The sequence below is a fragment of the Antechinus flavipes genome, chromosome 3 (genome assembly GCF_016432865.1).
Source record: "Antechinus flavipes isolate AdamAnt ecotype Samford, QLD, Australia chromosome 3, AdamAnt_v2, whole genome shotgun sequence".
Taxonomy (NCBI): domain Eukaryota; kingdom Metazoa; phylum Chordata; class Mammalia; order Dasyuromorphia; family Dasyuridae; genus Antechinus; species Antechinus flavipes.
The window spans coordinates 175599475-175627466 of NC_067400.1; the positions used below are offsets into that span (position 1 = coordinate 175599475).

The following is a 27992-nucleotide window of genomic DNA, read 5'->3' on the forward strand; positions in this document are numbered from 1 at the left end:
AAACTTGAGAAGATTTATGTGAACTGATACAAAATTGATCAATATGATAACAATTAAAGATAACTTTGAAAAACTTTAGAATTCTGATCAATATCATGGCAAATCATGACTTCAGAACTTGTTAAAATTTAATAATATGGAATTAACATTGCTCTTTTGGTCTGACTTTTGCTGATTTTTAATATCATTTTTTTGCAGTTTGCCTTCTTACCTCCTTACTCAATCAAAAGTGATCTTTTCTAATAATCAATATTCTCTTAATTGTCAAATTCAATGTCTTTTTTTCTTGATTTCTCTTCTGCATTTGACACTGGGCTTTCTCCTTCTATTTGTGTAGCACTGATGTAATGTAGCTCCTAGGGAAGTTGTAGCAATAACTCTAAGGCTAACTGGCCTTAGGAGTCCACAAATAATGCTAGCTGTCAAATAATAATCTGTTGGTCAGTAAGAACAAAGTTTCTGAGACAATATGAGTCACAGAATTCAATAATGGGGTGCAACTTCACCTCAGAGCCATAGAATTCAATATTTCTCAACTCCACCTTTAAGACCACTCCTCACTTCTATCTCTAAGTCATAAAATTAGCAAATCAGTGACATGAAGCACTTTATTTTTCTATATTTTTCATGTAAATTTATTTTCTTAATCCTGGTTCTTTACTTAGTTCTCTCAGAACTTAGCCTGTTTTAATTGGCATTACAATTATAATAAACTTTGCTCCTTGACTTGGAGATGGGTCTGAGCCTACAAATTCTTTTGAGATACCTCTAAACACTGGTCTGGAACTTCAACCCCAACAGCACTGTTTTATCTGGTTCCCTTTCTGTCCATCTGAATGTACCTTCTGATTCTCATTTGCTAGTTCATTATCTGTAACATGCTGCTTTCTAACTGTGGGTATTCTCAAAATATTCTCTGTCCTGGGCTCCTTATCTTATCTCTTTTAGTTCTATACCCTTTTTTGGGGTGTAATCTCAGATTCTTGTGGTTTAATTAAATCTTTTTTTTTTTTTTTTTGGTAGATGACTTACAGACTTATTAGATATATATATCTAGTCCTAGTTCTTTCTCCTGGGTTTCAGAACTACAATTACCAACTGTGTTGAACATTTCAAGGTGAGTATATTAGAGACATCCCAAATTCAATACATTCAGAACTGAACTTAATATCTTTCTGTACCATACCCCCTGTTTTCCATTTCTGTGGAAGATACCATCATTCTTAATCTCCTAAATTCATAATCTCAGCATTTTCCTTTATTCTCACTCTTCTTTGCCCCATACATATAATCAATTGCTAGATTTTTGCTGTACTTGTTTCACTCACATCTGACCCTATATATATGTAGTCCTAGGTCTTTCTCCTGGATCTCAGACCCACAATTATCAACTGTATTGAACATTTCAAGCTGAATATCTTAGAGACATCCCAAATTCAATATATTCAAAACTGAACTCATTATCTTTCTCTACCATACCTCCTGTCTTCCAGACTTTGCTATTTCTGTGGAAGATACCATCATTCTTAATCTCCTAAATTAATAATCTCAGCATTTTCCTTTATTCTCACACTTCTTTGCCCCATATATATAATCATTTGCTACTTTTTTGCTATATTTGTTTCATTCACATCTGATCCTATTCTATTCATACAACCAACACTTTGATTTTCTTAATTATACTTCCTACCTAAAGTTTCTCCCCATTTGTAGAGAAAGCACTGAATTTGGAGTCAGGAAGACCTGGGTTTATGTCCTATCTTAGTTACTATCAGTTTGATCTCAGGCAGGTCTCTGAACCTCAGTTCCTTAATGAGGGCTAGAACCACTTGTCTTTAAAGCCCCTTCCAACTCCAAATCCATGATACCCTTTGAACAAAGAAGCCAGATGTTTTTAAAGGAACAGATCTGCCCATATTACTTCAATACACTGTGGTGGCTCCCTGTTGCTTCAAGATAAAATAAAAATTCCTCTGTTTGACATTTAAAGCTCTTTACACTAGAGTCCTAACCTATTATCCCAGATTCATTATGCATTACTCCTCAATTCTGCCAAAATGGTCTTCTCTCTGTTCCTCCCACAAGATATTTTATCTGCTGCTTCTGTATCTTTGTTTTCTCAATTGCTCTTCTGCAGAAAGTATTTCCTACTTATACTTCATAAGATTCCTTTCTTTCTTTAAGACACAGCTCATATACCACTTAAATTTTTTAAATTATAATTTTAATAAAACAATAGAAAAGAAAAAAGATTGTATGTGAAACTATGAATATTATATAATGATTGATTATCTTTCTTGAAATAATATTATGAATTCAACTTTTAACTTTCAACAAGTTTGTACATTTCTACAATCATCTCTTTTTCTTTTTTGGGGCTAAATGGGGAACAGGTAAAGATTTCTTAAAAAGTCTATGAGATGGAGTGGGTCAGACCCTAGGCCTAGTCATATGACCACTCTAAGAAGAGTGCTGAAGGGCAGAAAAGGTCAGACCTTAGATCTAAGCTTTAGGAAATTACGTGTCCCATAAGAAGTAGATAGCATTGCTGACCATTGGTCAATAGTTACTTCCTTTTTAGTCCACCCAATGAACCCAAGTCTTTTGCTATATAACTCACTCCCTGTTTCTGGCCCAGGGCCACAAATATATTGATATGCTGGACTGCTCAGTCTGCTCTCCTTGCAAGGATTGAATAAATGCATTCTATTTGTATCTGGAGATGTCTCTGAGTAGTCAATTTGGGTAAGGGGGTCCAGATCCCCATCCCACACAGTTTATGGGGGCTTATCCGGGATCTGTGATTTCCCAGAGAGATGGCTGAGGTTCTGATGCAGGGCAGTCACCTTGGATTTTCTCTAACCATCCTTGAGATCAGACTCTCAAGCTCTTTTTTTCTCTATGAGGTAGGGGCCTAAGGCAGAGACACTCAGAAACAGAAACGAAGTTTCTGAAGAATTAGCCAAAAGCTAGAACAGTGATGTAATCCAGAAGTAAGAGCACTGCCTGTGCCCTTAGTCTGTCTTTAGGCTGAAGGGGACCCTGGGATTGTCAAGATTTAGTGATCCAAGAGAAGGAGTGGCACCTAGTTAGCCAGAAGGAAGTCTTGATGAATGGCACACAGTAGGGACACTCTAGATGAGTGGATGGTGGATTCTCTCCTGGATTGGGGATCTGAGTCAAGAGGCTCAGAGTATTACAGGATTGCAAACCATGAGATTGGAGCTGCTGTCCCCAAAATGGAAAGGGGAAGAAGCAGTCCAAACCCAAATCTTGTTACTATTGCTAATTGTATTTCCTCCATTTATTCTCTTTCTCCTTTCAACCTGGCTTTCCTCAAGTGTTTTGCTATTGACCACTGAGTCCCCTCAAATGACCTGTTCTTTTTATCACCCCTCATTTCCATATTTCATTCCCCTCCTATTTTCCTTCAGGCTAAGATAGATTTTTCTACCCCTATTGAGTATTTATGGGCTCTCCTATTTGAACCAATTCTAATGAGAATAAGGTTCACTCACTCAACCTCTCATCCCTCTCTTCCCTTCTACTGGAAAAGCTTTTTCTTAAGGCAAATAATTTGCACCATTCCACTTTCCCATTTCCCTTTTTCCAGTATATTTCTATCTCGTTATTCTTTTCATCATTTTTAAAAAAAGATATTATCTTTTCATATTCAACTCTGGCTATGTATATTTAATTGTCATAATATTGAAGATGTCCTAAGGATTTAGAAATATCATCCTCTTATGTCAAATTGTAAACAGATAAAGCTTAACCCCCTTCCCCCCCCCCCCCCCGGGGATATTGACCTCAGTTTCTCTCTTGCGTTCTCTTCCCCAATTCCCACATAATATCTGTTGGACATTTTGACCCGGATGCCCAGTTGCACTTGAATCTCAATGTGGTCGATAGCACAATCCTTTCTTTGTCCCCCACCCTTTGCTTTCCTGAAATTCCCTTTTCTGTCACCCAAGTTTGCAGGCTCAGTCATTCATCACTCTTCTCCTTGCTTAGCACACATATCATTCATTTAGTTATACATCTTTTAATTCCTTATTTAGCAACCTTTTTCCCCCAGAGGTTTTCTTTTCTTCCTTCCCAGTTATCACCCTGGTGACTGTACACCTCTCTCCTAAACTATTCTGATAGCCTCGTTGTTCCATTAGGATTATGTCTTTTGACATTATTTTTATATACTCTGTATTTATCTGGCATATTCTCATTTATGTACTTTTTGTCCTTGTTCTTAGAATGAATTTTTTTGGGTATCTTCCTCATTTAATACAGTGATTGATATAAGAACAAGTATCTTTTCTATCTTTTCTATCACCATAGTAGCAATTTATTTGTCCTATTTGAGTTTTTCTCATCTTTTTTGTTTTATTATACAAAATTTTTATATCCTATTTCTTGGTAACTTTATGTTGGGGTCAGATTCTACTCTTGGGATATGGAAAATAATGTCTCTTGTGCTGTTGTTTTCTGAGCTCTATCTGGGGGCTTTCAACTTCTTGGTTCTTCTAGTGTTCTATAATCCAAGGCAAAGAGTGGTCATTGCTCCTTTGATTCACATCTTAGTCTATAACAACATTAGGTTTTCCTCACTGCCTTTGAACTGTGACCAGGACCCCTAGTATTGCTTCCCCAAATGCTCTTATTTCTTTTAGACTTATTGTAGGTGCATTTGTCAGTTTGTCCCTCTGCTCTAGAATGGAAACAAGAGACCCTGCTCTCCTGTGAGTGACAACAGTTAGTATAGAGTCTTGTACCTCTGGAACCCACACATATATATATTCATTCCTTAATACTTGGGCTCTGCATCCAATGCCAGGGGAGAGCTTCCACAATCTTCTCAGATTAGCTCCCCACTCTCATATCATTCATTGGATGAAAATTCCTGGAACTAAAGTTGCCTGTGAAATAGCAGCTCTTATTTGTTGATTCAGTGGTATCTGCCTGAAGGTATAGTACTTCAATCAAGTCTGATCACTATCCCAGGAGGTAGGTTTTTCCTAATTTCCTCCCAAATTGGATGTTTATTCTATTAATTATTTCTGCCATGCTAAAATTTACTTTGAGACATTATTTTAAATTGTTTGTGGGAGAATTTGGGAGAAAGAGGTAGTTTTTTGCTTTATTCCTCCATTTTCCACTTTCAAACTTAATTCTACATTTTAATTTGTTTGATTAATTTGTAACAAAAAGACACAATTCAATTCAATAAACATTTATTAAATATGTATTATGTAATAGGTGCTGGGTTAATCTCTGGAGATTCAAAAAGAGGCAACAGCAGTCTGTCTTCTCAAGAAATTTATAATCTAATAGGGAGAGAACATGTAAACAAACACACAAAGTAAACTATGTTCAGGATAAATAAGAAATAATTTTCAAAGGTAAAGCATTAGAATTAGTAAGGTTTAGGGAAGTCTTTCTATAGAAGGGAGGAGTATAACTGGGACTCAGAAACCAAGGAGGTCACTTGTCTGAGTGGAGTAGGAAGAGCACCCTCAATATCCAGAGAAAGTGCCCAGATCTTGAGAACTGGAGTTTCTTGAGGCAGACCATTGTTACTAGATTGAAGAACATGTATTAAAGAGTAGGGTGTAAGAAGACTGAAAAGGTAGGAGGGAGCCAGGTTTTGAAGGACTTTGAATGCCAAATAGGAAGCCACTGGAGTTTACTATGGAGGATGTGAGTATGTGTGTGTGTATGTGTGTAAGTGATATGATCAATCCTGCATTTCAAGAAAATCACTTTAGGGACTAAATGGAGAATGGACTGGAGTGGGGAGAGACTTGTGGCAGGCATGCCTACCAGCAGACTAATGTATTAGTTCAGGTGTGAGGTGATGAGGTCTATACTGGAGGGGTGACGATGTCAGAGGAGTGAAAGAGGAATGTTACAAGGGTAAAATTTGCCTTGACCACAGCTTGGATGTGAAGGTTAGGGTTTCAAGATAGAGTGGAATCCAGCATGACTCTTAGGTTGGGAGCCTGATAGATTGTGTGATGTTTTTCTTTACAGTAATATGAACATTATGGGGATGGGGGAGAGAGAAAGTTTAGATAGATTATGAGTTCATTTTTGAACAGGTGACATTAAGTCTATGATAATTTTAATCACAGAGTTTCTAGATTCTTGAGAAGGGAATTAATGAAAAGAAAATACAATCCCTTTATTTGACAGAATGATGATGACTAAATGTATTGAAAATAATGAAAGTGGTTAGCACTTATATAGCACTTTTAAGGTTTGCAAAGCACTTTGTAGCTATCCTTAAAACAATGTTGTGAGATGGGTGCTATTATAAATGACAGGATAATTCAATAGCATTTGCAAATAAGATTTTCATAAATTTGGATTCCTCCTCATTTCTTCTTAGAGATTAGAGCAGAAAGTTAGACTGGTATTCTTCATTTTTTTCTTGTAGTCTTCATCAAATCTCTCATTCTGGGCCACAGTGAAGTGGCTCTTCCAGTCTCCCACAGCCCCTGAATCACAGACAAGGGAGAGATTTAGTGGCCTTTTAAAGTATTTTCTTACTTCCTCAACTCCCTCATCCACCCAGTTTTCTTAAGAGCTTAATGTTTAACATATATGCAAGCAGCTGAAATTGCTTAATGGTTGTTTACATTTCAATTACTTAATTTAAATACATAAAGTATTATAATAATTTTGTAGTCATCTTCTCTATATCCCCACAAGTATTCTATGTTCATTCCTTCTTGCTTATATGAATGTACAGCAATTTATTTAATTATGCCTTTTTTTAATTATTATTGGAAATAAAGGACCTCTAACCTTTAGTCTAGGAGCTAGAAAGACTTAGGCTCAATTTCCACCTTTGAAACATAATTGCTATGTGAACCTAGATAAATCATTTAATCTCTTAGTGTCTAAATTGTACTGATCTACACTGATAAAGTCTTTTCATTTATGAGTTCCTATATCAGTGAAATCCCAGGTATATAAATAATATTAATCCTTATATTTCTATCCCAAATATTTTTAACTATAATTTTGTTATGAAAAATTTTCAGCTGATAGTCCTTTTTTTGTTCATTTTGTTTTTCTTTTAAAATAACATTTTTAAGATAATGGAATTATTAGGTTGAAGGATAATATTATTGCTTGTTCTGATATTTTTGTAACTGCCAGTGGGTGTCTTCAAATTATTTTTCTAAATATGATTTTTTCATTTCATCAGTCATCCTTTAAAATAAGCATTTAGTGTTAAGTACTTCCATTCTTGAAAGATCTATATCTATACCTATATTCATATCTAAATAACTGATTCTGAGAACAAATGAAAATTTCCAAATGATCTGAAATATAAGAAGAGAATATTCTTAAGAAAATGATTTTAAAAAATCTAGACACCTTTTCTCATAAATGGGGAAACAGATTGGTCCATAATTTCCTCAGAAATTGTTGTATAGTTTGCCATCGGATTCTTTTTCATTATGTCAAAAGAGGTATGATGCATGATTATATCTAGAACATCTTCATCTAAGTTTTTTCCCATGAATTCCATTATTTTTCTAATTTCACGCTTTGGATGCTATATGAGAGTGGAAAAAGAAAAGAAAAATGTATTCAGAACAAGGCTAAAAACACAAGTACTGAAATTAATTCATCATAGTATCAAAAACTGACTATAAGACTACTTGTATTGGGAAGTAATTATTTCAAATATAAAAATTTTCTGGTTCCATAGTTTGCTCTTGGAAATACACAATAATCATAATGTGAATCTGAATGAGATAAAGTCACCCCCAAAATGGAAGTGAAATTAGAAACCAGAATCCAACAGTATGTTGTTTAAGCTAGTGTTTGATAAATCCAAAGATCCAAGCTCTGGGGACAAAAACTCATTATTTGACAAAAATTACTGGGAAAATTGAAAAGCAGTTTGATAGAAACAGGGCACAGATCAACAGCTCATATCACATATCAAAACAAAGTAAGTACAATTTGATTTAGACATAAAGGGTAATATCATAAGCAAATTATAGGAACATGGAAGAATTAACCTGTCAGATTTATGGATAAGGGAAAAATTTATGACCAGATAAGAAATAGAACCACAGGAAGTAAAATGGATAATTTTGATTATATGAAATTAAAAAAAGTTTTGCACAAATAAACCCAATATTTTTAAAATCAGAAATTAGAAGGAAACTGGGGGAAATTTTATAACAATTTTCTTTGATAAATGTCTCATTTCTTAAATATAAATGGAACTGATCCAACTGTAAAAAAAAAAAAGTCATCTAGAAATAGCATTACTAGGTCTTTATCTCTAAAAGAGAAAAAAAGGAAAAAACTATTTGTACAAAAAAATTATCACAGTTCTTTTTCTTGTGGTAGCTAAGAACTGGAAATTAAGTAGATGTCTATCAATTAGGGAATGAATGAACAAGTTGTGGTATATAATTGTAATGGAATATTATTGTGTTATACAAGTGACCAGAGATATGGTTTCAGAAAAACCTGAAAAGATTTACATGAACTGATGCAAAGTAAAGTGAATTGACCCAGGAGAACAGTGTATAAAATAACAGCAATATTGTAAAGATGATCAATTGTGAGACTTAACTATTCTTATCAATACAATGATACATGACAATTCCAAAGGACTCCTATTGAAAAATGTTGTATTCCTCCAGAGAGATAATTAATGAACTATGAGTACAGATTGCAATGCAATTTTTTTTCACTTCATTTTTCTTGATTTTTTGGGGGGGATAAAAATGTTTTAAAATTACTTCATATATATAATTGGTAACCATATTGCTTGCCTTCTCAATAGGAGGAGAATTTGAACTGAAAATTTAAAAAAAGAATGTGAGAAAGAAATAATACTTTTTAAAATGTTTACCCCTTTCTATGTTAAATCCTATACTGGGGCTATAAAAAGGTATTCTTCTCAAGGATACTTTTTTCCATTTCTGATATTTTTTCCCTTTTTTTCTTGGAAATTCTCTCCAGCTTGACACATTTGGTGCTGTATTCACAGTATATTATAGTATATTACATAGTACTTATGACAGAGAACCTTCAATTTACTGTAACAGTGCAATATAGTAGAAAGTACATTAGATTTTTTTCAGTTCTCTTTTATACACTTTTTTCATTATTAAATTTAAATTTATGGAATAAAACAAGAATTTCTATAATAGTGGAATAAAAAAGATAATTACACATGAAACTGCAAATCTACTATGTATAACTTACTATTCCTTTCAACTACACAACACAATCATCATGTAAATTTTTTCCAGATTTAGCTATCATTTGATACAAATAAGTGTATATTTATGTGTGTATGTAAAAGTTATTTTATACATACTTCTATTTATCAGTTCTTTCTTTGGATGCATATAATGTCTTTATTTATATCTTCTTTATTATTAATTTGGGCATTTATAATAGTTAAAATAACTTATTTGTTCAAAGTCATTCTTAAAACAACATTGCTGTGACATTTTCTTGATTTTACTCATTTTGCTCATCTTTTTATGTTTTTCTAAAATCATTGAGCTCATCATTTCTTATAACACAATAATATCCCATCACAATCATATATTGCAACTTGTTCAGCCATTCCCCAACTAGTGGGCATACACTCAATTTCCAGTTCCTTGCTATCACAGAAACTGCTGCAAACATTTTAGATTAAATAGATTATTTTCCTTGTTCCCTAATTATCTTCAAAAATAGACCAAGTATTGGGTATTGCTGAGTCAAAGGGTAGGTAGTTTAATAGCTCTTTGGGCATAATTTTCTTAATCATCACTATCTCCAAGTAAGCTCTTTGAAGGTAAGAACTATATTTTTTCTTGTTTTTGCATTCCGGTGCTTAGCACAATGCTTGGTACATAGTAAACACTTAATAAATAAATGCTTGCTGACTTGACTTTATGACTAGGAAATAATAAAAGAGTAAGAGACTGATAGTATCACTCTGGGAAAGGGCAAGTTTTTCTTATCTTCGTATCCTCAGTATTTAGCACAGTGCCTTTTGCATAGTAAGTGCTTAAAAATGTATGTTCATGACTTTAGGGATAGGTTATAATACTAGATAAAAAGAAATAAAGCACTACTTTGGGGAAAATTTATAAAGATGCAAATCCAGAGCTTCTATAATGGGTTCTTAGAATCATGACAAGAGAATTGATTTCCTTCATACACAACAACTATGTAATTATGCATTAAAAATCTTATTATCATTGCTTTAATAATGCATATTTAAAATGCAGCAATCAGTAGATTATTATTAGGATAGTCTTCTGTTTACTTATAAATTATTTTAAATGACAATTACAGCTATATGTAACTAGTACCCTTAGTAAATTTATCCTTAGTAAATACTATTGATTAGCAGATTGGATTTAGCCCTCACCTTCTTCATGTCCTCATAAAAAAGGTAGAGGATGGGATATTTGTCTTTTGCATCCCACCATCCTTTCACATGATCATGCCAGGAACCCCAGCACACTGAAAGACAGGTAAAATATGTAAATTTGTTTGAATGAAGGTTACACTTAGGAGAAAATGTAGGTCACCCTACTAATTCTTTGATGTTAAAAACAAAAGGAGGTTGAACTCCTCATGAAGTTGTCAAATATTTCTCTATGTCTTCAAGATTTTGCTGGCAACAACAATATAGTTGGATTCTGTCACCTTTTCCATCTAGGAAATCTTCAAAATATTCCTCCCAGGTTCCTGGATCAGGAAGTGCTGCATTCATCTTTTGGAAATGATAATATGATACCAAGTTGTCCTTGGCATTTCTTGCAACATAGATTATCTGAAGTCATAGATAAAAGGAAAAGAAAAAAAGAGAAAGTGTATGGAAAAATTTTTTACTATCCCAACTATCATTGATTCATTTGTCAACTAATCCCATAGGTATTAATTTCTTCATCTGTGAAATGAAGACTTTGGACAAATTGACTTCTAGTTAGTGCCTATTGATTAGGTGCTGTGTTAATATAAATATATAGATAGGTGTCTGTAATGTGTGTGGTGTGTGTGTGTGTGTGTGTGTGTGTGTGTGTGTGTGTGTGTGTGTCTAGACATCTTTTTTGATATTTTTTTAGGTTTGATAACTATGATGTTAATACTGTCCCACGATCACATTTAGTGGTTGCTTTCTTGGGAATTGCTTGCTATTTTTGTGAATGATAGGAAGGATTCCAAAGTCAGAATTAGTTACTGGTCTTAGAGACAGCATGGTATAGTTGATAGAGAATGAACCTCAGAGTCAGAAAGACTTAAGTTTAAGTCCTACCTAGAGCACATATTGATTGTGTGATTCCAAGAAAGTCACTGTAACTTTCATTGATCTAAGCAACTCCTTAAGATCAAAAGTTGGAGATAGTGCGCATCTGTGTTAATAGAAGGAGTTTCCTATTTGGAAATTCCTCTTACCAACGAAATCCATCTATCCTCTACTCCCATAAAAAACGAGCTACTGGACTCAGTTAGTAGTAGATTAGTGCTTTTGAGACTAGAAGTTCATTTCTAGAAGACTAGCCTGAAGCTTGTTTTTAAGAGGTTTCAAGGTTTGTATTTTACCTTACAGCCCTTCTCCAAGAACGATGGTGGCAATAGTTGAATGGGAAGGTGAGTTTTCAGTGTGCGTGGTGATGGCATTGCATTAGCTTGATCCAAGCCTGCAAAACAGTTTTTGTCCATTTATAATCATTCTTATATTGTGACTCTAGGATCTTTCTTCTTGCATTGCTACAACTTTGAGAATAATTCAGGGCAGCCACTAGAGCATTGTATTGTCTCTGGATCTCTGTGGCTAAATAATACCATGCTACCATTATCCTCATCCCCTCCCAATAGAACTGAAACCTCGTTTGTGTATGACCTAGAAGTCCCCTCATTTTCAGGAATATTTTCTTTATAAAAAGAGAAAATGATGGACTTGAAAAGCTAACATCACAAAAATTGAAATGGACTATATGTTAAAATATTGGAAATAGCTTGTTACTGATGTGAAAGTTACTTCCAAATTAGTTGATTGTGGTCAGTAAAATCATGTTAGGAAAAAGAAGAGAAATTCAGCATCACAGTAGAAAAATAGGAAAAAAATAAGTGTATGCAATTATCACGTTTTCAGTCTTTTCTAGTTAAATGAGCTATTGATGCTAAGAAAATGATGCAGAAAAGAAAATACATTAACAAGAGCAAGCTGACTCCTATACAAATTTAACTATTGTAAAGTAATTGTCACAAAAAGAATGCTAAAAGAACCCAGAAAACGAATTAGTTAGCAAACACTTGATATTGACATATATTATTCAAGAACAATAGGTGAAAACAGCTAGATTGGATATGATGCTGGATTGGGAGTCAGGAATATCTGAGTGTGAATCCTGTATTAGCTCCTTAGCTATATGATCCTGAGCAAGCCACTTTTTTAATTTCAGTTTTCTCTTCTGTAAAATGGGGTTAATAATAGCGTCTAACTGAAGGTCTGTTTTAGAATCAAATGAGATAATACATGTAAAGTGTTTTGTAAACTTTAGCATAACAAATGATCTTATTTAGACTATATACTCGTTTTAAAACATAATAATTTTCATTAGAAGTATTATTCACAAAGTAGCAAAGAATAATGGCAGTTTAAGTGAGTCTGTAGAAATGAGAAAAAGAATGCCTTAAAAAGGAAAAGAGGCACAAAAATTCACTGAAGAAAAAACTTCTTAAAAAGAGGACTTTGCAGTTGGTCTGGTATCCTGGTGGCTGGAACTGTGTTGGTGAGCTCAATTCTGATCGCTTACCAAAATATCTTTATAGTAAATAACTGACTGGACTAGTTTGTATAATAGAGAATTAGTTTGGATGAGCATTACAGTTCCCTAGCTTAAAAAGAACTATGCTTTACATTAAAAACTAACACATTCTGTCTTCTCCAGAAAGACATCATCAGAGTTCACATTAAGAAATACTTATGAAGATGGCTGAGTAAAGGCAGGGATTTATCCAAAGACTTCCAAATAGCTTTAAATAATGACTAAACAAATTCTAAAGTAGCAGAACCTACAAAATGATGCAACAAAACCATTTTCTAGCCTAAGACAACTTAGAAAGTTGGCAGGAAAGATCTGTTGCAGTAGGGTAAGTGTAGAGCACAGCCCAATGCAGGCTTTGTCTCAGTACAAATTGCACCCCAGCAAACCAGGAACAGTCTTTTAGAGTGACTGAATCAATGACAACAGAGACAACAGTTGCTTCTGAAGCTCTCAGCCCACATATGATGATAAGGAGGGTGAACAATTAGAAAGACATTACAGGGGTCTTTTTGCTAGCACCAAGGCAAGACTTTGTCCATGATCCAGATTGCAGACGTAGGTGGCAGTCCTGGGGTGAGGAGGAGCACTAGCACACCAACATTTATAGCTACAGTGGAGCAGGAACCTTCCTCACACATCCAGGGTGGAAAAGACTGCTTCTAGTTGCTAGGAGACCAGAGCACAGGCAGGAGAATAGTAAACATGCCTTTCCTTAGATTATACCACCTTGGAAAAATTGAAAGCTTACAGCTCCTCATCTCTGAAAACAGCTGCACAAACCTCGTGAACCTTGGGACAATGTACCTTGCACCAGCCTGAAAGATGAGTTCTACTTTAACAAAGAGTTAAATGTCAAGTAATAGGTTGAAAAAATAAGCAAACAACAGAAAAAATTCTGACCATAGAAAGTTATGTGATAAGATCAAAATTTGCACTCAGAAAAAGATAACATAATCAAAGCTCCTACATCTAAAGCCTCCAAGAAAAATATGAATTGTTTTCAGGCCAAGTAAGAGCTTAAAAAAGATTTTGAAAATCAAATAAGAGAAGTGGAGGAAAAATTGGGAAGAGAATTGAGTGATGCTAAGGAAATCATGAGAAATGAATCAACATTGGTAAAGGAAATACAAAAAAATACTGAAGGAAATAACACCTTAAAAAACAGACTAAGCCAAATGGTAAAGGAGGTACAAAAAGCCAATGAGGAGAACACCTTCAAGAGCAGAATTGGCCAGTTGGAAAGAGAGGCACAGAAATTCACTGAAGTAAAAAACAAAAACAAAAACAAAAAAACTTTAAAAAGTAGAATTGGCCAAATGTAAAAGGAGATATAAAAGATCACTGAAAAAATACCTTAAAAATTAGGAGCGAATTGAAGCTAATGACTTTATGAGGAATCAAGAAACAAAACAAAAGCAAAAGAATGATGTGAAATATTTCATTGGAAAAACAATAGATTTGGAAAATAGATCCAGGTAGATAATTTAAAATTTATTGGATTATTTGAAAGCTATGATCAGAAAAGAGCCTAGATATCATCTTTCAAGAAATTATCAAGGGAAAATATAGAGTTGAATATGAAGGGATAATTTCTAAAAAATAAAATTAAGGGATGAGAGAGGAATGTACAGGGAGAAAGGAAGAAGAAAAGGTAGAATGGGGTAAATTATCTCACATAAAAGAAGCAATGGAGGGGAAGAAGGAGGGCATATGGGGGGGGGTGAGTGAGTGAATCTTATTCTCATCAGAATTGGCTTAAAGAGGAAATAGCATACATACTCTATCTTATTCTGCAGAAAAGTAGAAGGGGAAGAAGAAAAGAGTGATGAGGGAAGGGCAGATTTGGGGAGGGAGCAGTCAGAAGCAAAACACTTTTGAGTAGGGACAGGATGAATTGAAAGAATAGAATAAATGGGGTGGGGTATAGGATGGAGAAAAATACATTTAGCAGAAGTGAAAAAAATTTTGCAAGTTTCTCTGATAAAGACTTAATTTCTCAAATATATAGAGAATTGAGTCAAATTTGTAAAAATAAGAATCATTCTCCAAGTGACAAATGATCAAAAGATATGAGCAGTTTTCAGATGAAGTAATCAAAGCCACTTATAGTCATATGAAAACAATGCTCTAAGTTACTATTGAGTGTAGAAATGCAAGTAAACAATTCTGAGGGATTACCTCCTACCTATTAAATTGGCTAATAGGCCAGAAAAGGAAGATGATAAATGGTGCAGGGTATATGGGACAAATGAGACATTAATGCACCATTGATGGGAGTTGTGACCTCATTCAATCATTCTATAGAGCAACTTTATCCCAAGGGCTATAAAATCCTGTATACCTTTTAACCTAGCAATACCACTGCTAGGTCTGTATTTGAATAAAGATAAAAAACAAAAAGGAAAAGAACCTATATGTACAAAAATATAGTACTCTTCTAGTTGCAAAGAATTGGAAATTGGAGAGATGGCCATTAATTGGGGAATGGCTGAACAAATTGTGGTATGTGATTATGATGAAATACTTTTGTGCTCTAAGAAATGTTGAGTAAGATGCTCTGCTCTCAGGAAAAAACCTGGAAACATTTACGTGAGCTGATGCTAAGTGAAATGTACTGTCTACAAAGCAACAGTAATATTGTAAGATGATCAGCTGTGAATGACTTAGCTATTTTCAGCAATACAATGATCCAAGACAACTCTGAAGGACTTAATGAAAAATGCTATCCATCCCTGGAGAAAGAACTAATGGTGTCTGAAGATAGATTGAAACGTACTTTTTAAACTTAATTTTTCTTGGGGATTTTCTTTTTGGTCTTTGTTTTCTTTTATAACATGACTATTATGCAAGACTACACATGTATAATCTATATAGAATTGCTTGTCTTAATGGGAGTAGGGAGTAGGGAAAAAATTTGGAACTCAAAGTTTTAAAAAATGAATGTAAAATTATTTTTACATATAATTGGAGAAAAATAGAATACTAAATAATTTTTTAAGAAATTCATGAACCAAACTAAAAAAAAAAAAAAAAAGGCAATTCTTCCTACCCCAAGCAAGTACAATTTTGTTTCCATGTTACAAAAGTGAAAGGTTTGAGTATTAAATTTCAAAAGTCAAAGGTCAGGAAAGAGCTTAATTATCAACCAAGTATATATTTTGTGTTCTGAATCTTGAAGATAGTATGGCACAAAAAAACAAGGGTTGGAAGGCCAGTTCCCATACTATTATTGTTACTTTGGGTAAATTATTTAATATCCCTGAATCTTAGTTTCCTTATCAGTGAAACTCTTTAGTCTGGCCAAATCATCTTAAAATAAAATAGAGATATGCTTAAGAAAATAAAATTATATCATATAGATGTGATTTTGTGGTTTTCCAAGTCAATTGCATTACAAGTGGTGCTTGTAATAGAGGAAAGCAATTTTAAAAAATAGTACTTTATTTTTCCAAGTACATGCAAAGATAGTTTCATCTTTTATTTACCTTTGCAAAACCTTGTGTTCCAAATTTTCTTCCCTCTTCTCCCTCTCCCCTCCCCCACAAGACAGCAAACAATCTGATAAAGATTAAACACGTGCAATTCTTCTAAACATATTTCCATATTTGTCATGCTGTGCAAGAAAAATCAGGTCAAATGTGAAAAAACATGAAAAAGAAAAAGACAACAACAAAAAAGTGAAAATACTATGCTTTGATCCACATCCAGTCTCCATATTTCTCTCTATGGAAGTGGATGACACTTTCTAACACAAATTTATTGGAATTACCTTGAAATCACCACATTGTTAAAAAAAAAGCCAAGTCCATCACAGTTGATCATAACATAATCTTGTTTCTACTGTATACAATGTTCTCTTGGTTCTGTCTACATCATTTAGCATCACTTCATATTATTCTGCTCATCATTTCTTATAGAATAATAATATTCCATTACATTCATATGACATAACTTATTCAGCCATTCTTGAATTGATGGGCAGCCACTCAATCTCCAATCTCTTGCCACAAAATGGGCTGTTACAAATATGTGAGCCCTTTTCCCTTTTTTATGATCTCTTTAGGATACAGACCCAGTAGGAGCACTGCTGGATCAAAGGGTTTGCACAATTTTAAAGAATGATTTTTTTTTTTTAACCACAGATCTTGTGTTATATGTGAAATTTAAATTGTCAAGCTAATTCATAAAAGTTCATAGTGTAACTAAAACACATGTACCAAAACACCATCAAACCAATTTTTTTGTGGGGGGAGAGCTGGTATATTAGGATTTCTTCGCTTTTTCTCTCATCAACCTAGTGGCAATAAGAATGAGGATTTTTTCAATCCTGAGCCAAAAATGGAGAATCCTGTGGCTTGGAAGCAGAGTTAAAATACAAGAATAGGGGTTTGTTAATCCTTAATCCTGAGGACAATTTTTAGTTAGGCTGGTATTTTTCCCAAAGTCTTTTTTTTCTTTTCCTCTTTATGTCATGTCTACTCCCTAATCAAGCCCTTTTTTTTCCCTCTCAGAACAAATCTCTCCAAATCTTGACTGCTTTTTAACCTAGATTCCCCCAAATTAGCATACTTTCTCTTCTTCATTCCTGAGTCTGAGGCAAATACACTTTATTCTGGAGTCTTTTAAAAGGATTTTTGCTAGAGGGTCTTTATACAAAAAGGACTGAAGTAAGAACCATTTAAATTTCAGAGAGAAATAGTGATTTAGGTAATTATACATAGTTTGTTCTCTAATGGGATGGGAGAGAGATTATGGGGAAGAGGACAGATTCTTAATTTTTTTTGTGTGCCATTGACCATTACCAGTCTGGTGAAACCTATAAGACTCCTTCTCCGAATAATATTTTTTTTAATAATTGAAGGAAATGTTAACTTTCAGTTAAAAGTTAATGAAAATAAAGATGTAAGTTTTTTTTTTTTTTTCCCCATGCAAGTTCACTCCTTCAACCCTATCCATGGACCCTTTAATTCTGTGAACTGATCAAGAACTCATACTATACAGGGAATAAAGAGAGTCTGGGTTATATGAATGTATGAACAAATAGGTTGAGACTTACTAAACTAGTGCTAGAACTGAAGAACCTATTGGCAATGATGTAGGAATAAATGATGTTTGGGGGATAGGTATGGTAGGGAATTCCTCTTCTTCCTTGTCTTCCTCTGGTCACTACTAGTCCTGCTATTGCCTTGACTGATAGTCATTGAACTGATATTGGGAAACTATGAAAAGACAGGATAAAATATTGTCATTTTAGGTCTTAGGCAGCTGCTAAAAAAATTGAGGGAAAAGTGAAGCCAGAAAAGTAAAGGATAAATTATGAACAGAAATAAAAAAAAAAAAACAAATAAATAGAAAAAGAATTTCTCTGGCTTTATTTTTTGTCAGAGAATGTTATATCAGACATTGTTTATGGTCAAGTGTGGCTAACCATGCTGTCACTTACCACAGTCTATTGATGGAATTCTCCATTCAATAAAAGGAAACCGGAGATGAGTAGGAGCTCTTTTACATTTCTCTATATTGCCATCATTTTGTATCATATCTACTATCTCCTGGGTCCAAGTTGTTCCTTATTTCATAGAAGTAAAAAAAAAATAGAAGTTTGAGAAGGTTCTTGATATATTTTTTAAAAATTTGAATTCATAGATGGTTACTAATAAAGTTTATAAAGAAATATAGAACAAAATTTCATATTGCTTTGTAAAAACTTCATTATTATTAACACAGACAAAAAAGCATTGCATAATGGCATTCTATAAAGGAATGAAGATCTGAGTCATCATTTTGCTTCTCTCTAGAAATGGAACACTTATCTCACCACTGACCTCAGGTTGAAGTCTAAAGCAACCATACAGGAAAATAGCTTTCTCTTCTTTGATGCAACTTATAGAAAGAAGACTTTAGATTTAGATTTGGAATCAAACGACCTGGGCTGGAATTTTTATTCAGCTATTTTATTATCTTTTTGATCATTCAGTCAGATTGAAGAAATGTAAGTTATGTTTGAAAAATATCAAAGGAGGTGTGCTATTAGGAAGGAAGAAAGAAACTGCAGTGATCAAAGTGTCAATTGATGCTTGATCTTTGGCAAGAGCAGATCTAGTATTCAATTTCTGTTTTTAATGATTATTTTTCATTCTTGAAGAAGTAGAGTACAAAGGGGCTGGATGAATCCTTTTTATAGAAATTTAGAGTATATTCTCATTCAGATACATATGGATCAGGTAATTTTTGAAGTCTCCATTTATAAGATTCTGTGATTTTAGTCAATTACTTGGTCTCTTTGGGCTGTAGCTTCAGCATTTGTAAAATGAGATGTAGGACCAGATGAGGGCTAAAACCCATTTAAATCTATGATGTATATCTTAGAATATGAACCTGAATATAATTTCTCCTAATCTATTGGCTCATTCTCACCACTTAAGAGTTATTCAAAAGAAGAATCATCTGTTTGGAAGACTATGAATTCCCTCTCAGTAGAGGACTTCAAATAGAGACTGGATGGTCATTTGTTTGATATGTAATCTCAAATGGACCCTCACTGAAGCAAGGCTACTGGAATCCTGAAATAATAATGTACTGACTATTCTAAAACTTCTCAACTCTCCTTCACTACCCTATTCCCCTATCACTGCATCTCATACTTTTCTGAGAAAACAGAGGCCGTTAGAGCTCCCTCTAAATTTATACTCAGTATTTCAAAACTTTGTAATATCTTCCATTACCTACTCCTTTACTTCAAATTCAGATGAAAAGGGGACAATTCTTTTTGCCAAGGTCAATCCTTATACCAACTTCTTTATTCTGCTTCTTTATTGGCTCATTCCTGGCTGCTTTTAAATATAATCAAGTTTCTCTTTCATACTTAAAAAGACCCTCACTTGACCCTATCATCTCTTCAAGCTATGGTCATATATTTCTCTTCCCATCCAAAGCCAAACTCCAAGAAAAAGCTGTTTACGTTTCATTGCTGCCACTTTGCCTTTTTTTGTTGTCACTTAACTCCTTGCAATCAGGTTTCTACCTTAACAGTCTATTGAAACTGTTCTCTCTGAAGATAACACTGATCTCTTAATGGCCATATGTGATAGTCTTTTCTCAGTGTTCCAGTTTCTTGATCTTTCAATAGCATTTTTTTTTTTTTTTGTTATTCATTCCTGGTTACTTTATTCTTGCTGAGTTTTTGTGGTCCCCTCTTCCTCAGTTTCTCTCCTATTTATCTGACTACTCTTTGGTGGCTCATCTTCATAACTTTCTTCTAAAGTGAGTCTCCTTTGGTAGCTCTTCATCCATATTTTACCCTAAACTGTGAGTGTTCCTTATAACTTGGTAGTGGTCCCTCTCTACATGCTTTCTTAGTGACATCATCAGCTTCCATAGGTTTAGTTGTCACTTCTATTCAGATGACTTCCATATAATAGTACTAGTCTTCTGAATTTCAAGTCTACTTTATCAACTGCATATTAAAAATATTGACCTAGATGTCCTGTAGGCAATTCAAATACTACATGTTCCAAAGAAAACTTATGATCTTTCCCCCAAACCCACCTCCTTTCACAACTTCTCTATTTCTACGGAAGAGATCAATGTACTACCAGTTTACCTAGGTTTGCAACTTTGGAAACTATCCCAACTCTCCAAATTTTCTCAGTAAATCAGTTGTTTAGTCTTGTCGATTATATCCCATCCCTTCAATCCCATGTATCCTTTTTCAAAGACATGCCGACATTCTTTATTCAGGCCCTATTAATCTTTCATCTGGATGATTGCAATAGTTTCAATTGTCTTCACTATATTCTCCACTCTCAGCTGCTAAAGTAATATTTCAAAAACAAAGGTCTGACCATGTTATTTATCTGTCCAATAAACTCTGGTGCTTACCAACTACTGCTAGCATCAAATACATCTTCCTTTATTTAGAATGTAAAGCTTTTTGCAATCTAGCTCTAACTTACCTTTTCTAATTTATTGTATATTTTTCTGTTGGAATCTTTACAAACTGCTAACTCATTAGAGTTGATAGATTGTTGATCTGATCTTACAAGAAGATGTTTTGGGCCAGAACCTGAAATAAGGTACTAAGTAGAGCTAATTAGTACAATGCTTGTGTTCACACCTTTACTCAGCAGAGTTCACAAGTATGCCAGATTCACAAAGTAAACTTTGTAACTTTGTGAATTCACACCTCCCTTAAAGCTCTTAGGGCCAGAGAGCACTATGGAAGAAAACCCTTTACTCCCTCCCCTCCCTTGATAGTGAGGAAGGCTATATTGGCGAACTCCTTCACAAAGCCAGCAACTTGCTCCCCATTACTGTCATTCACTAGCCATGGCCGACGCTATACCTCCACCTTCTGGTTCAAGGAATCCACAAACCACTCATCTCCCATAAAGGAGGGAGGGTTCTCACCTCCTTGAGAAGTCAGGGAGGTCATGACCACCGTATGTTCTAAAACAAAAGAAAGGGGGAGATGTTGGAATCTTTACAAACTGCTAACTAATTAGAGTTGATCTGTTCTTACAAGAAGATGTTTTGGGCCAGAACCTGAAACAAGGTACTAAGTAGAACTAATTAGTACAATGCTTGTGTTTACACCTTTACTCATCGGAGTTCACAAGTATGCCAGATTCACAAAGTAAACTTTGTAACTTTGTGAATTCACACCTCCCTTAAAGCTCTTAGGGCCAGAGAGCACTATGGGAGAAAACCCATAATCCCATTCTCTCAGAAGAGTCAGATATAAGGCCAATGAAGAGAGATTTATTCCAGAATATTTTCCACTTGGCTGGCTGGTGGCGGAAGAAGAGTTTTGAGAGGAAGAAGCTATGAGTGGAGAGTTGAGCAAGAGATTGAGAAGGCTCTCTGTGGTGGCTGGGCTCCTGCACTTCCCCCACTGAGACCAAGCTGGTCTGAAAGACTCGCCAGAAAGCTAGCCGAGCCCCAAGTGAAGGAGACAAGAGATTCATTCCATCTTTGTGCTAGCTGGAGGCTGAAGAAAGCAGAGGCAGAGGCTGAAGGAAAAACCTTTGGACTTGGAGACATTCGGAGGGAGCTCTTGGAACCAAGCAGAGAGACAGGCCTCTAAGAATCTAGCTATCTGGGCCCAAGATCAAGAATGACGCAGAGAAAAAAGTGTTTCAGTGAAAATGTTTATTCTGAAGTGCCTGATGGAGGATGGGGCTGGGTAGTGGCTTTTTCATTTTTCTTGGTAGAAGCACTTACATATGGTGTCACCAAATCATTTGGTATCTTCTTTAATGACATAATGAACAGTTTTAAGAAAACCAACGGCAGAATCTCATGGATAATATCTATATGCGTATTTGTGCTAACATTTACAGCTCCTCTGTCCACGATATTGACTAATTGTTTTGGCCATCGTCCAGTGGTGATGGCAGGAGGACTGCTTGTCAGTGTGGGCATGATGGTGGCATCCTTTGCACAAAATGTTGTTCATATGTACATAACTATTGGAATAATATCTGGTTTGGGATTCCGCCTTAGCTTTCTCCCTACTATCACCATTGTGTCACTATACTTTGAAAAAAGGCGGTTCCTTGTGACTGCAGTTGCTTCCACAGGAGAATGTTTTGCAGTGTTTGCTAGTGCACCAGCTATCACAGCTTTAAAAGAAAAGGTGGCTGGAGATACAGTCTCTTTTTCATTGGTGTGCTACAGTTAAATATTATCATCTGTGGATCCTTGCTTCGACCTATTATAATCAGACTACCTGGAACACCAAAAGAACCTTCAGTTGAAAATCAGAAAGAAGTACAATATATGCTTGAAAATGAGAAAACACACACCTCAATAGACTCCATTGACTCAGGAGCAGAATTAACTACTTCACCTAAAAATGTGCCTACTCATGCCAGTGCAGAACCTGAGCCAAAGACTGACATAGAAATCTTGGTAAAGTCCAGTGATACAAATTCAAGTGAAAAGGCTTCATTATTGGACTTTTCCATTTTGAAAGAAAAGAGTTTCATTTGTTATACACTTTTTGGTGTATTTGCTACACTTGGATTCTTTGCTCCCTCTTTGTATATCATTCCTCTGAGCATCAGTCTGGGTATTGACCAGGATCGTTCAGCTTTTACATTATCTGCAATGGCAGTGGCAGAAATTTTTGGAAGAATGGTTTTGTCCTTGATAGAAAGCCCATTCATAAGATCTATATTGAGCTTATCTGTGTTATTTTGTTGACTATATCTTTATGTGCCTTTCCTTTTGCTTCTGCATTTTGGGGTCTTATAATATGTAGTGCATTTTTTGGGTTCATGCTTGGAACAGTAGCAGGCACTCATATTCCTCTACTAGCTGAAGATGATGTAGTGGGAATTGAGAAGATGGCTTCTGCAGCTGGAGTCTATGTCTGCGCTCAGAGTATATCAGGACTTTCTGGACCACCCCTTTCAGGTATTCTAGTGGATACCACCAAGAATTATGCTTCAGCTTTCTACTCCTGCATAGCTGGCATGCTACTAGCAGCTATTTTTCTAGCATTTGTGAGACCATGCAAAGTTGGATTATGTCAACATCCTCAAGATGAAGTGAAGTCTAACAGTCAGACCTCAAAGTCTTTACAAGATACACCTGAAGACTTTCTTGAAATGGACCTTGGGAAACATGAAAACAAAGGAAATAAGAAAAATAATGTAGTATGATAAGTTCTTCAAATATCAAAAACTGGGTTGATAGGATATTGAGGAAAAGGTGACTGACCACCTTTTCTTCCCCACTTTCAGAAATACATCTTAACAGGAATGTATATGTGAACAGGACTATCTACATCTTTTTGAAAAGGTTTCTTTTTCAGTTTATTTTTAAGTTAGCTAAAAAAACAAACAAAAAGGCTTCCATTCCATTCCATTGTAAGTTATTAGCTATATGAGGATGTGTTAGACTTTCATATTCCTGTTTTTAAAGAGGTGCTAAGCATCGGCCACATGTTTCCACAGCTCTAGTTCCCATGCCGGTAAACTGGAATCTTATGAAATAAACGTAGCCCATGTGACAATGAGTAGACCATGCAAAAATTCTTAAGCATCACTAAAACTCCTTTTATCTTTTTAGAAAAATGAATACATAGGCAAATATGAATTTAAAAAAACTTTAATAATGACTTTGGTGTTTTCATTTGGCAAACCATGGGCTCTTATTTTTCTAAATAGATTAATTTAATGTAGGATTTTAGACCAAATAGTTTATCAATAAACTAAGGGATTGTGAAATAACTAACAATAACAACTTGAATTGGATAAATGTGAAGATTACCACTTATTTTTATGGCCAGTTTTTACCATAAGTATTTTAATACAAAATACTTTTCCAGAATAGCATTCCCAAATAGATTTCCTATTGTTTTGAGTTATTCCTATATCTGTGATTATAGTATCTTAAATTTAAACTAATATTTATTTTTAAATTATTCTAGGATGGTTAAAAGCTGATAGTTATTATGAGAAATTAAATATGAAAACTAGTAAAATTGCATTTTTACCTCCTTTCAGCTATCCTTTCAATGCCTCAAAAAACTTCTATTTTGTAAAATTACTGTCTTGAAAACCCAGGCTATAATGATTTCTCAATTTTGCTTTGGAATGATTTTACACAAACTGTGCTATTTTAAAATAGATAAAACCCCACTTGAGCAAGAACAGCAAACCACCTTACTGGATGTGGTTTAGTTTTTTAGTTTAGGTTTTTTGTTTTGTTTTGTTTTGTTTTTTATCATTCATCTCCTAAAAATACTTGAGGATTTTCTTTAATCAGAATTATATTATACTAAATATTTAAGGCATTTCTGATTTTTAAAAAAAATTACTGAATTTTTGAAATATTAATACACTTAGGACTATCATTGAGTTGCAAGATACTGTTTACATCTTAAGACTGGGTTGTTGTCTGTTGTTGTTTTTCCAGCTTACACTACATGTACAGTATTCCTATTTCAAAGTTACTTATGAAGGGAAGTGTGAAGGGAACAGGGTAGGCTATGCTCTTTGCTTTGATTTATATAGAATCTCATTTGATCAGTGGTGGCCCTTGCTTGCTGACCCCATCTTTTATTTATCCCTACTGTTACTTTAAGACAACTCAGGGGAACAAACAAGACAAGCCTAACTTGGTTATAGGCACGCACACACACACACACACACACACACACACACACACACACACACATCTGCATATAAAGTGGCATTCCTCATCACTTGCTCTGTTTTGTACAGCATTTTATCAGCAATAGATATACTGGACAATCTGTAAAATTTTGTGGGAGTGGGGAGGGAGTAGAGGGTTTTCTCCCATAGTGCTCTCTGGCCCTCAGAGCTTTAAAGGAGGTGTAAATTCACAAAGTTACAAAGTTTACTTTGTGAATCTGGCATACTTGTGAACTCTGCTGAGTAAAGGTGTGAACACAAGCATTGTACTAATTAGCTCTACTTAGTACCTTATTTCAGGTTCTGGCCCAAAACATCTTCTTGTAAGATCAGATCAACAATCTATCAACTCTAATGAGTTAGCAGTTTGTAAAGATTCCAACATTATTCCCCTTCCAAAACTTTATGATCTAGCCAAACAGACTTTTTAATTGTTTCTCTCACATTATACTCCATTTGTTTTCTCTGTTGCATTAGCTATCTTGTGTATTTAGAATTTTGTTCCTTCTCTTCTGCCTTTTAAGAACGCTGATTTCCTTCAAACTTTTGGCTTAACTGTCACAACCTATATGAAGCCTTTGTGGATGTGCCTCAACTTGCTTCCCCTGTTACCTTTTATTTACTTTATATACTTTTGTTTTCTTTTCATATATAATGCAAGCTCCCATATTCAAAGATCACTTTAATTTCATATCCTCAGAACCCACATCATGTGCTAGGGTACTATGTATATGTACTTAATAAATATTTCATGATTGATTATTGCATTGAGAAAGTTTTATTTATAGATGAATTAGATTGGATAGCCTCTCAAACCTCTTCCAACTCTGAAATTCTTTGCTTTTTTGAATTTCAAAAATTATATTTAGTATAGTGAAATTTTTTGAGTGTAATTAAAAAAAAACTTTAGGTAATTAAGCAGATATAAAATGTAGGACTTGGAGTCAGGAAGACCCATGTTTGAAACTTGTCCCAGATACTTGTTGGCTGTGCTGAGTTACCTCTTTTCCTCATTTGTAAAATGGGGATAATAATGACACCTATATCACCAGATTGTTAGGAGGATCAATTGAGAGGTGTATAAAGAGTTTTGTAAATTTTAAAAAGCTATATAAATTATTTATTATTATTATTAGAAAAATTTTATTCTTTAACTCTACTTGCAAATTTTACACACTTTAGTGTTTTTCATAAAGTTTAAGGCAGTCCCAAATCATCTGAATCATTAGAAATTTTGAATGGTCAAATGGTATTAGGGAAAAAGTCATAAACTTTATATTAGTTGATAAAAGTAAGAAATTAATTAGAGCAAACATTTATTACAATGACAAAGATTGACGTTTATTCTCTCTCCTTCCTTTTCTTTCTTCTTTCTCTCCCCTCTCCCTCTCTTTTCTCTTTCCTCTCTTTCCTCTCTGTCTCTGTCTCTGTCTCTGTCTCTCTCTCTTGCACCCCTCTCTCTCCAAAAGAGAATCATAAAGACAGCATAAAGTCATTTGTTTCTTTTGTGAAATAGGATAAAAGGAAAGAAATCAGGATCCTTTCAGTCCACAATTCTTATTGATTTTTCCTGATATTTTGAAAGGATAGTTCATGTGTATATATACACACATTGTGTGTATATATATATATACACATACTGATAAAGAAAAAACCTCATTTATATATTTTGTTAGAGCTCTCTTCTACAGAGATCTTTGCAAATTTGAAAACTAACAAATTTGAAAAATAAAACATGTCATGATCCTTGGAGCACATACTTGAGCAAACTGTCTCTATCTTTTTGTCAGCTCTCTCATACAAATATTCTTTAATCTATTTTAATGACATCTCTATTCCACTTCAGTCTGAGAAATGGATCAAATCTTTGAAACTGTAGTCCATGTTTATGCAACATCTCTTGTTAATCTCTCATTTTCCCTAGAAATATATTCATTTTAATCATGCCCATAAATTCCCTTCCTCACAAATCCAGTGCAAATTTTTATCTATTCAAGCATTCTATTTCTATCATTCAATTAAAGAAATGTTTATTAAGGATCCACACTATGCAAAGCCCCTCCCTCCAAGTTCCCCCCAGCCTTTCTCCTCCATACCTGCTTTGGGATAGGTAGAAATAAGTAGATCATCTGACTTGGCTTGAAAGTTCCAGATTTTATCCCAGATAGCACAAGTAGGTGTAGGTTGAAGAATTCCCTTTATGTAGTCAACATCGATTCGTTCATTTCTTTTTAGGTTCAATGACTTCATTTCTTTTAAGGTCATTGGGGTCAGGATTCAAAATGCTGTTTGTTACACAGAGAATACCAATTTATCTGCAAAAGAATCACAGCTGGAGTTAAGTCACCTTTTGAATTTATCTTTTAGTCCAGAATAGGAAGGAAGAAAGACTAAAAAAGAACTTTTACCCAATCAGCTTATGTTTTACCCAATCAGCACATGACTCCTGAATCATCTGGGATGTTCACTTGATCTGTTTTGTTTTTTAACCCTATTTTTGATGCCTAGATTACTAATAAAGTTCTTGCAAATTATTTGAGTTTATAAACTCACTGGTGTTTTGAATGGTTTCTTAAGACAGAGGAGGGGTTGAATTAAATGATTCTGTCAGCTAATCCCTTTTGGCTCTAAAAGTAAAAAAAAAAACAACAACAGGAAATTACTTTCGGAATTACTGGCTTGCTGAGAAAAGGAAAGCTCCTGGCAGAGAGAAAAACTTTTTCATAAATTTTGAAGCAGTGATGAAGTTATGAGCAAAAACTTTAGAAAGGACCCTGGTTTTTAAAAAAGTACAAAATAAAGAGATTTCTGGCTTGATTTCCAGTCTCCCTTTGAAAAGAAAGGCACATATTCTGGATGGGAGGAGAAGGGAATCAGTTAAATGACGCATGAGAACAGCTCTGAGAAATAAATATGAGCTCTGGAAGTTGAGAAGAGAATTAACTATAAAGAATCCAGCTCTCAAAAGGGAATTATTCCTTACCTACTAGGAGGAGGGAAAGAAGAGGATTTT

At 34.5% G+C, this 27992-nt stretch overlaps 2 protein-coding genes across 2 annotated transcripts; one reads left to right on the forward strand and one right to left on the reverse strand.

The window, feature by feature from the left end:
- Nucleotides 1-5211: 5211 nt before the first annotated feature.
- SULT1C4 (sulfotransferase family 1C member 4) lies at nt 5212-27362 on the reverse strand. The gene is made up of 7 exons (XM_051984287.1): nt 27076-27362; nt 18259-18384; nt 11587-11684; nt 10690-10816; nt 10409-10503; nt 7384-7564; nt 5212-6494 (listed from the first exon to the last, which is right to left on the reverse strand). The coding sequence occupies exons 1-7, from the start codon at nt 27242-27244 to the stop codon at nt 6382-6384; spliced, it is 909 nt and encodes a 302-aa protein (XP_051840247.1). The 5' UTR covers nt 27245-27362; the 3' UTR covers nt 5212-6381.
- Nucleotides 21925-23854, forward strand: LOC127553517 (monocarboxylate transporter 7-like). Its single transcript, XM_051984286.1, is given in 3 exon segments — nt 21925-22450; nt 22453-22950; nt 22953-23854. Coding segments are annotated over 3 exon segments (1548 nt in total). The 5' UTR covers nt 21925-21930; the 3' UTR covers nt 23483-23854.
- Nucleotides 27363-27992: the final 630 nt, after the last annotated feature.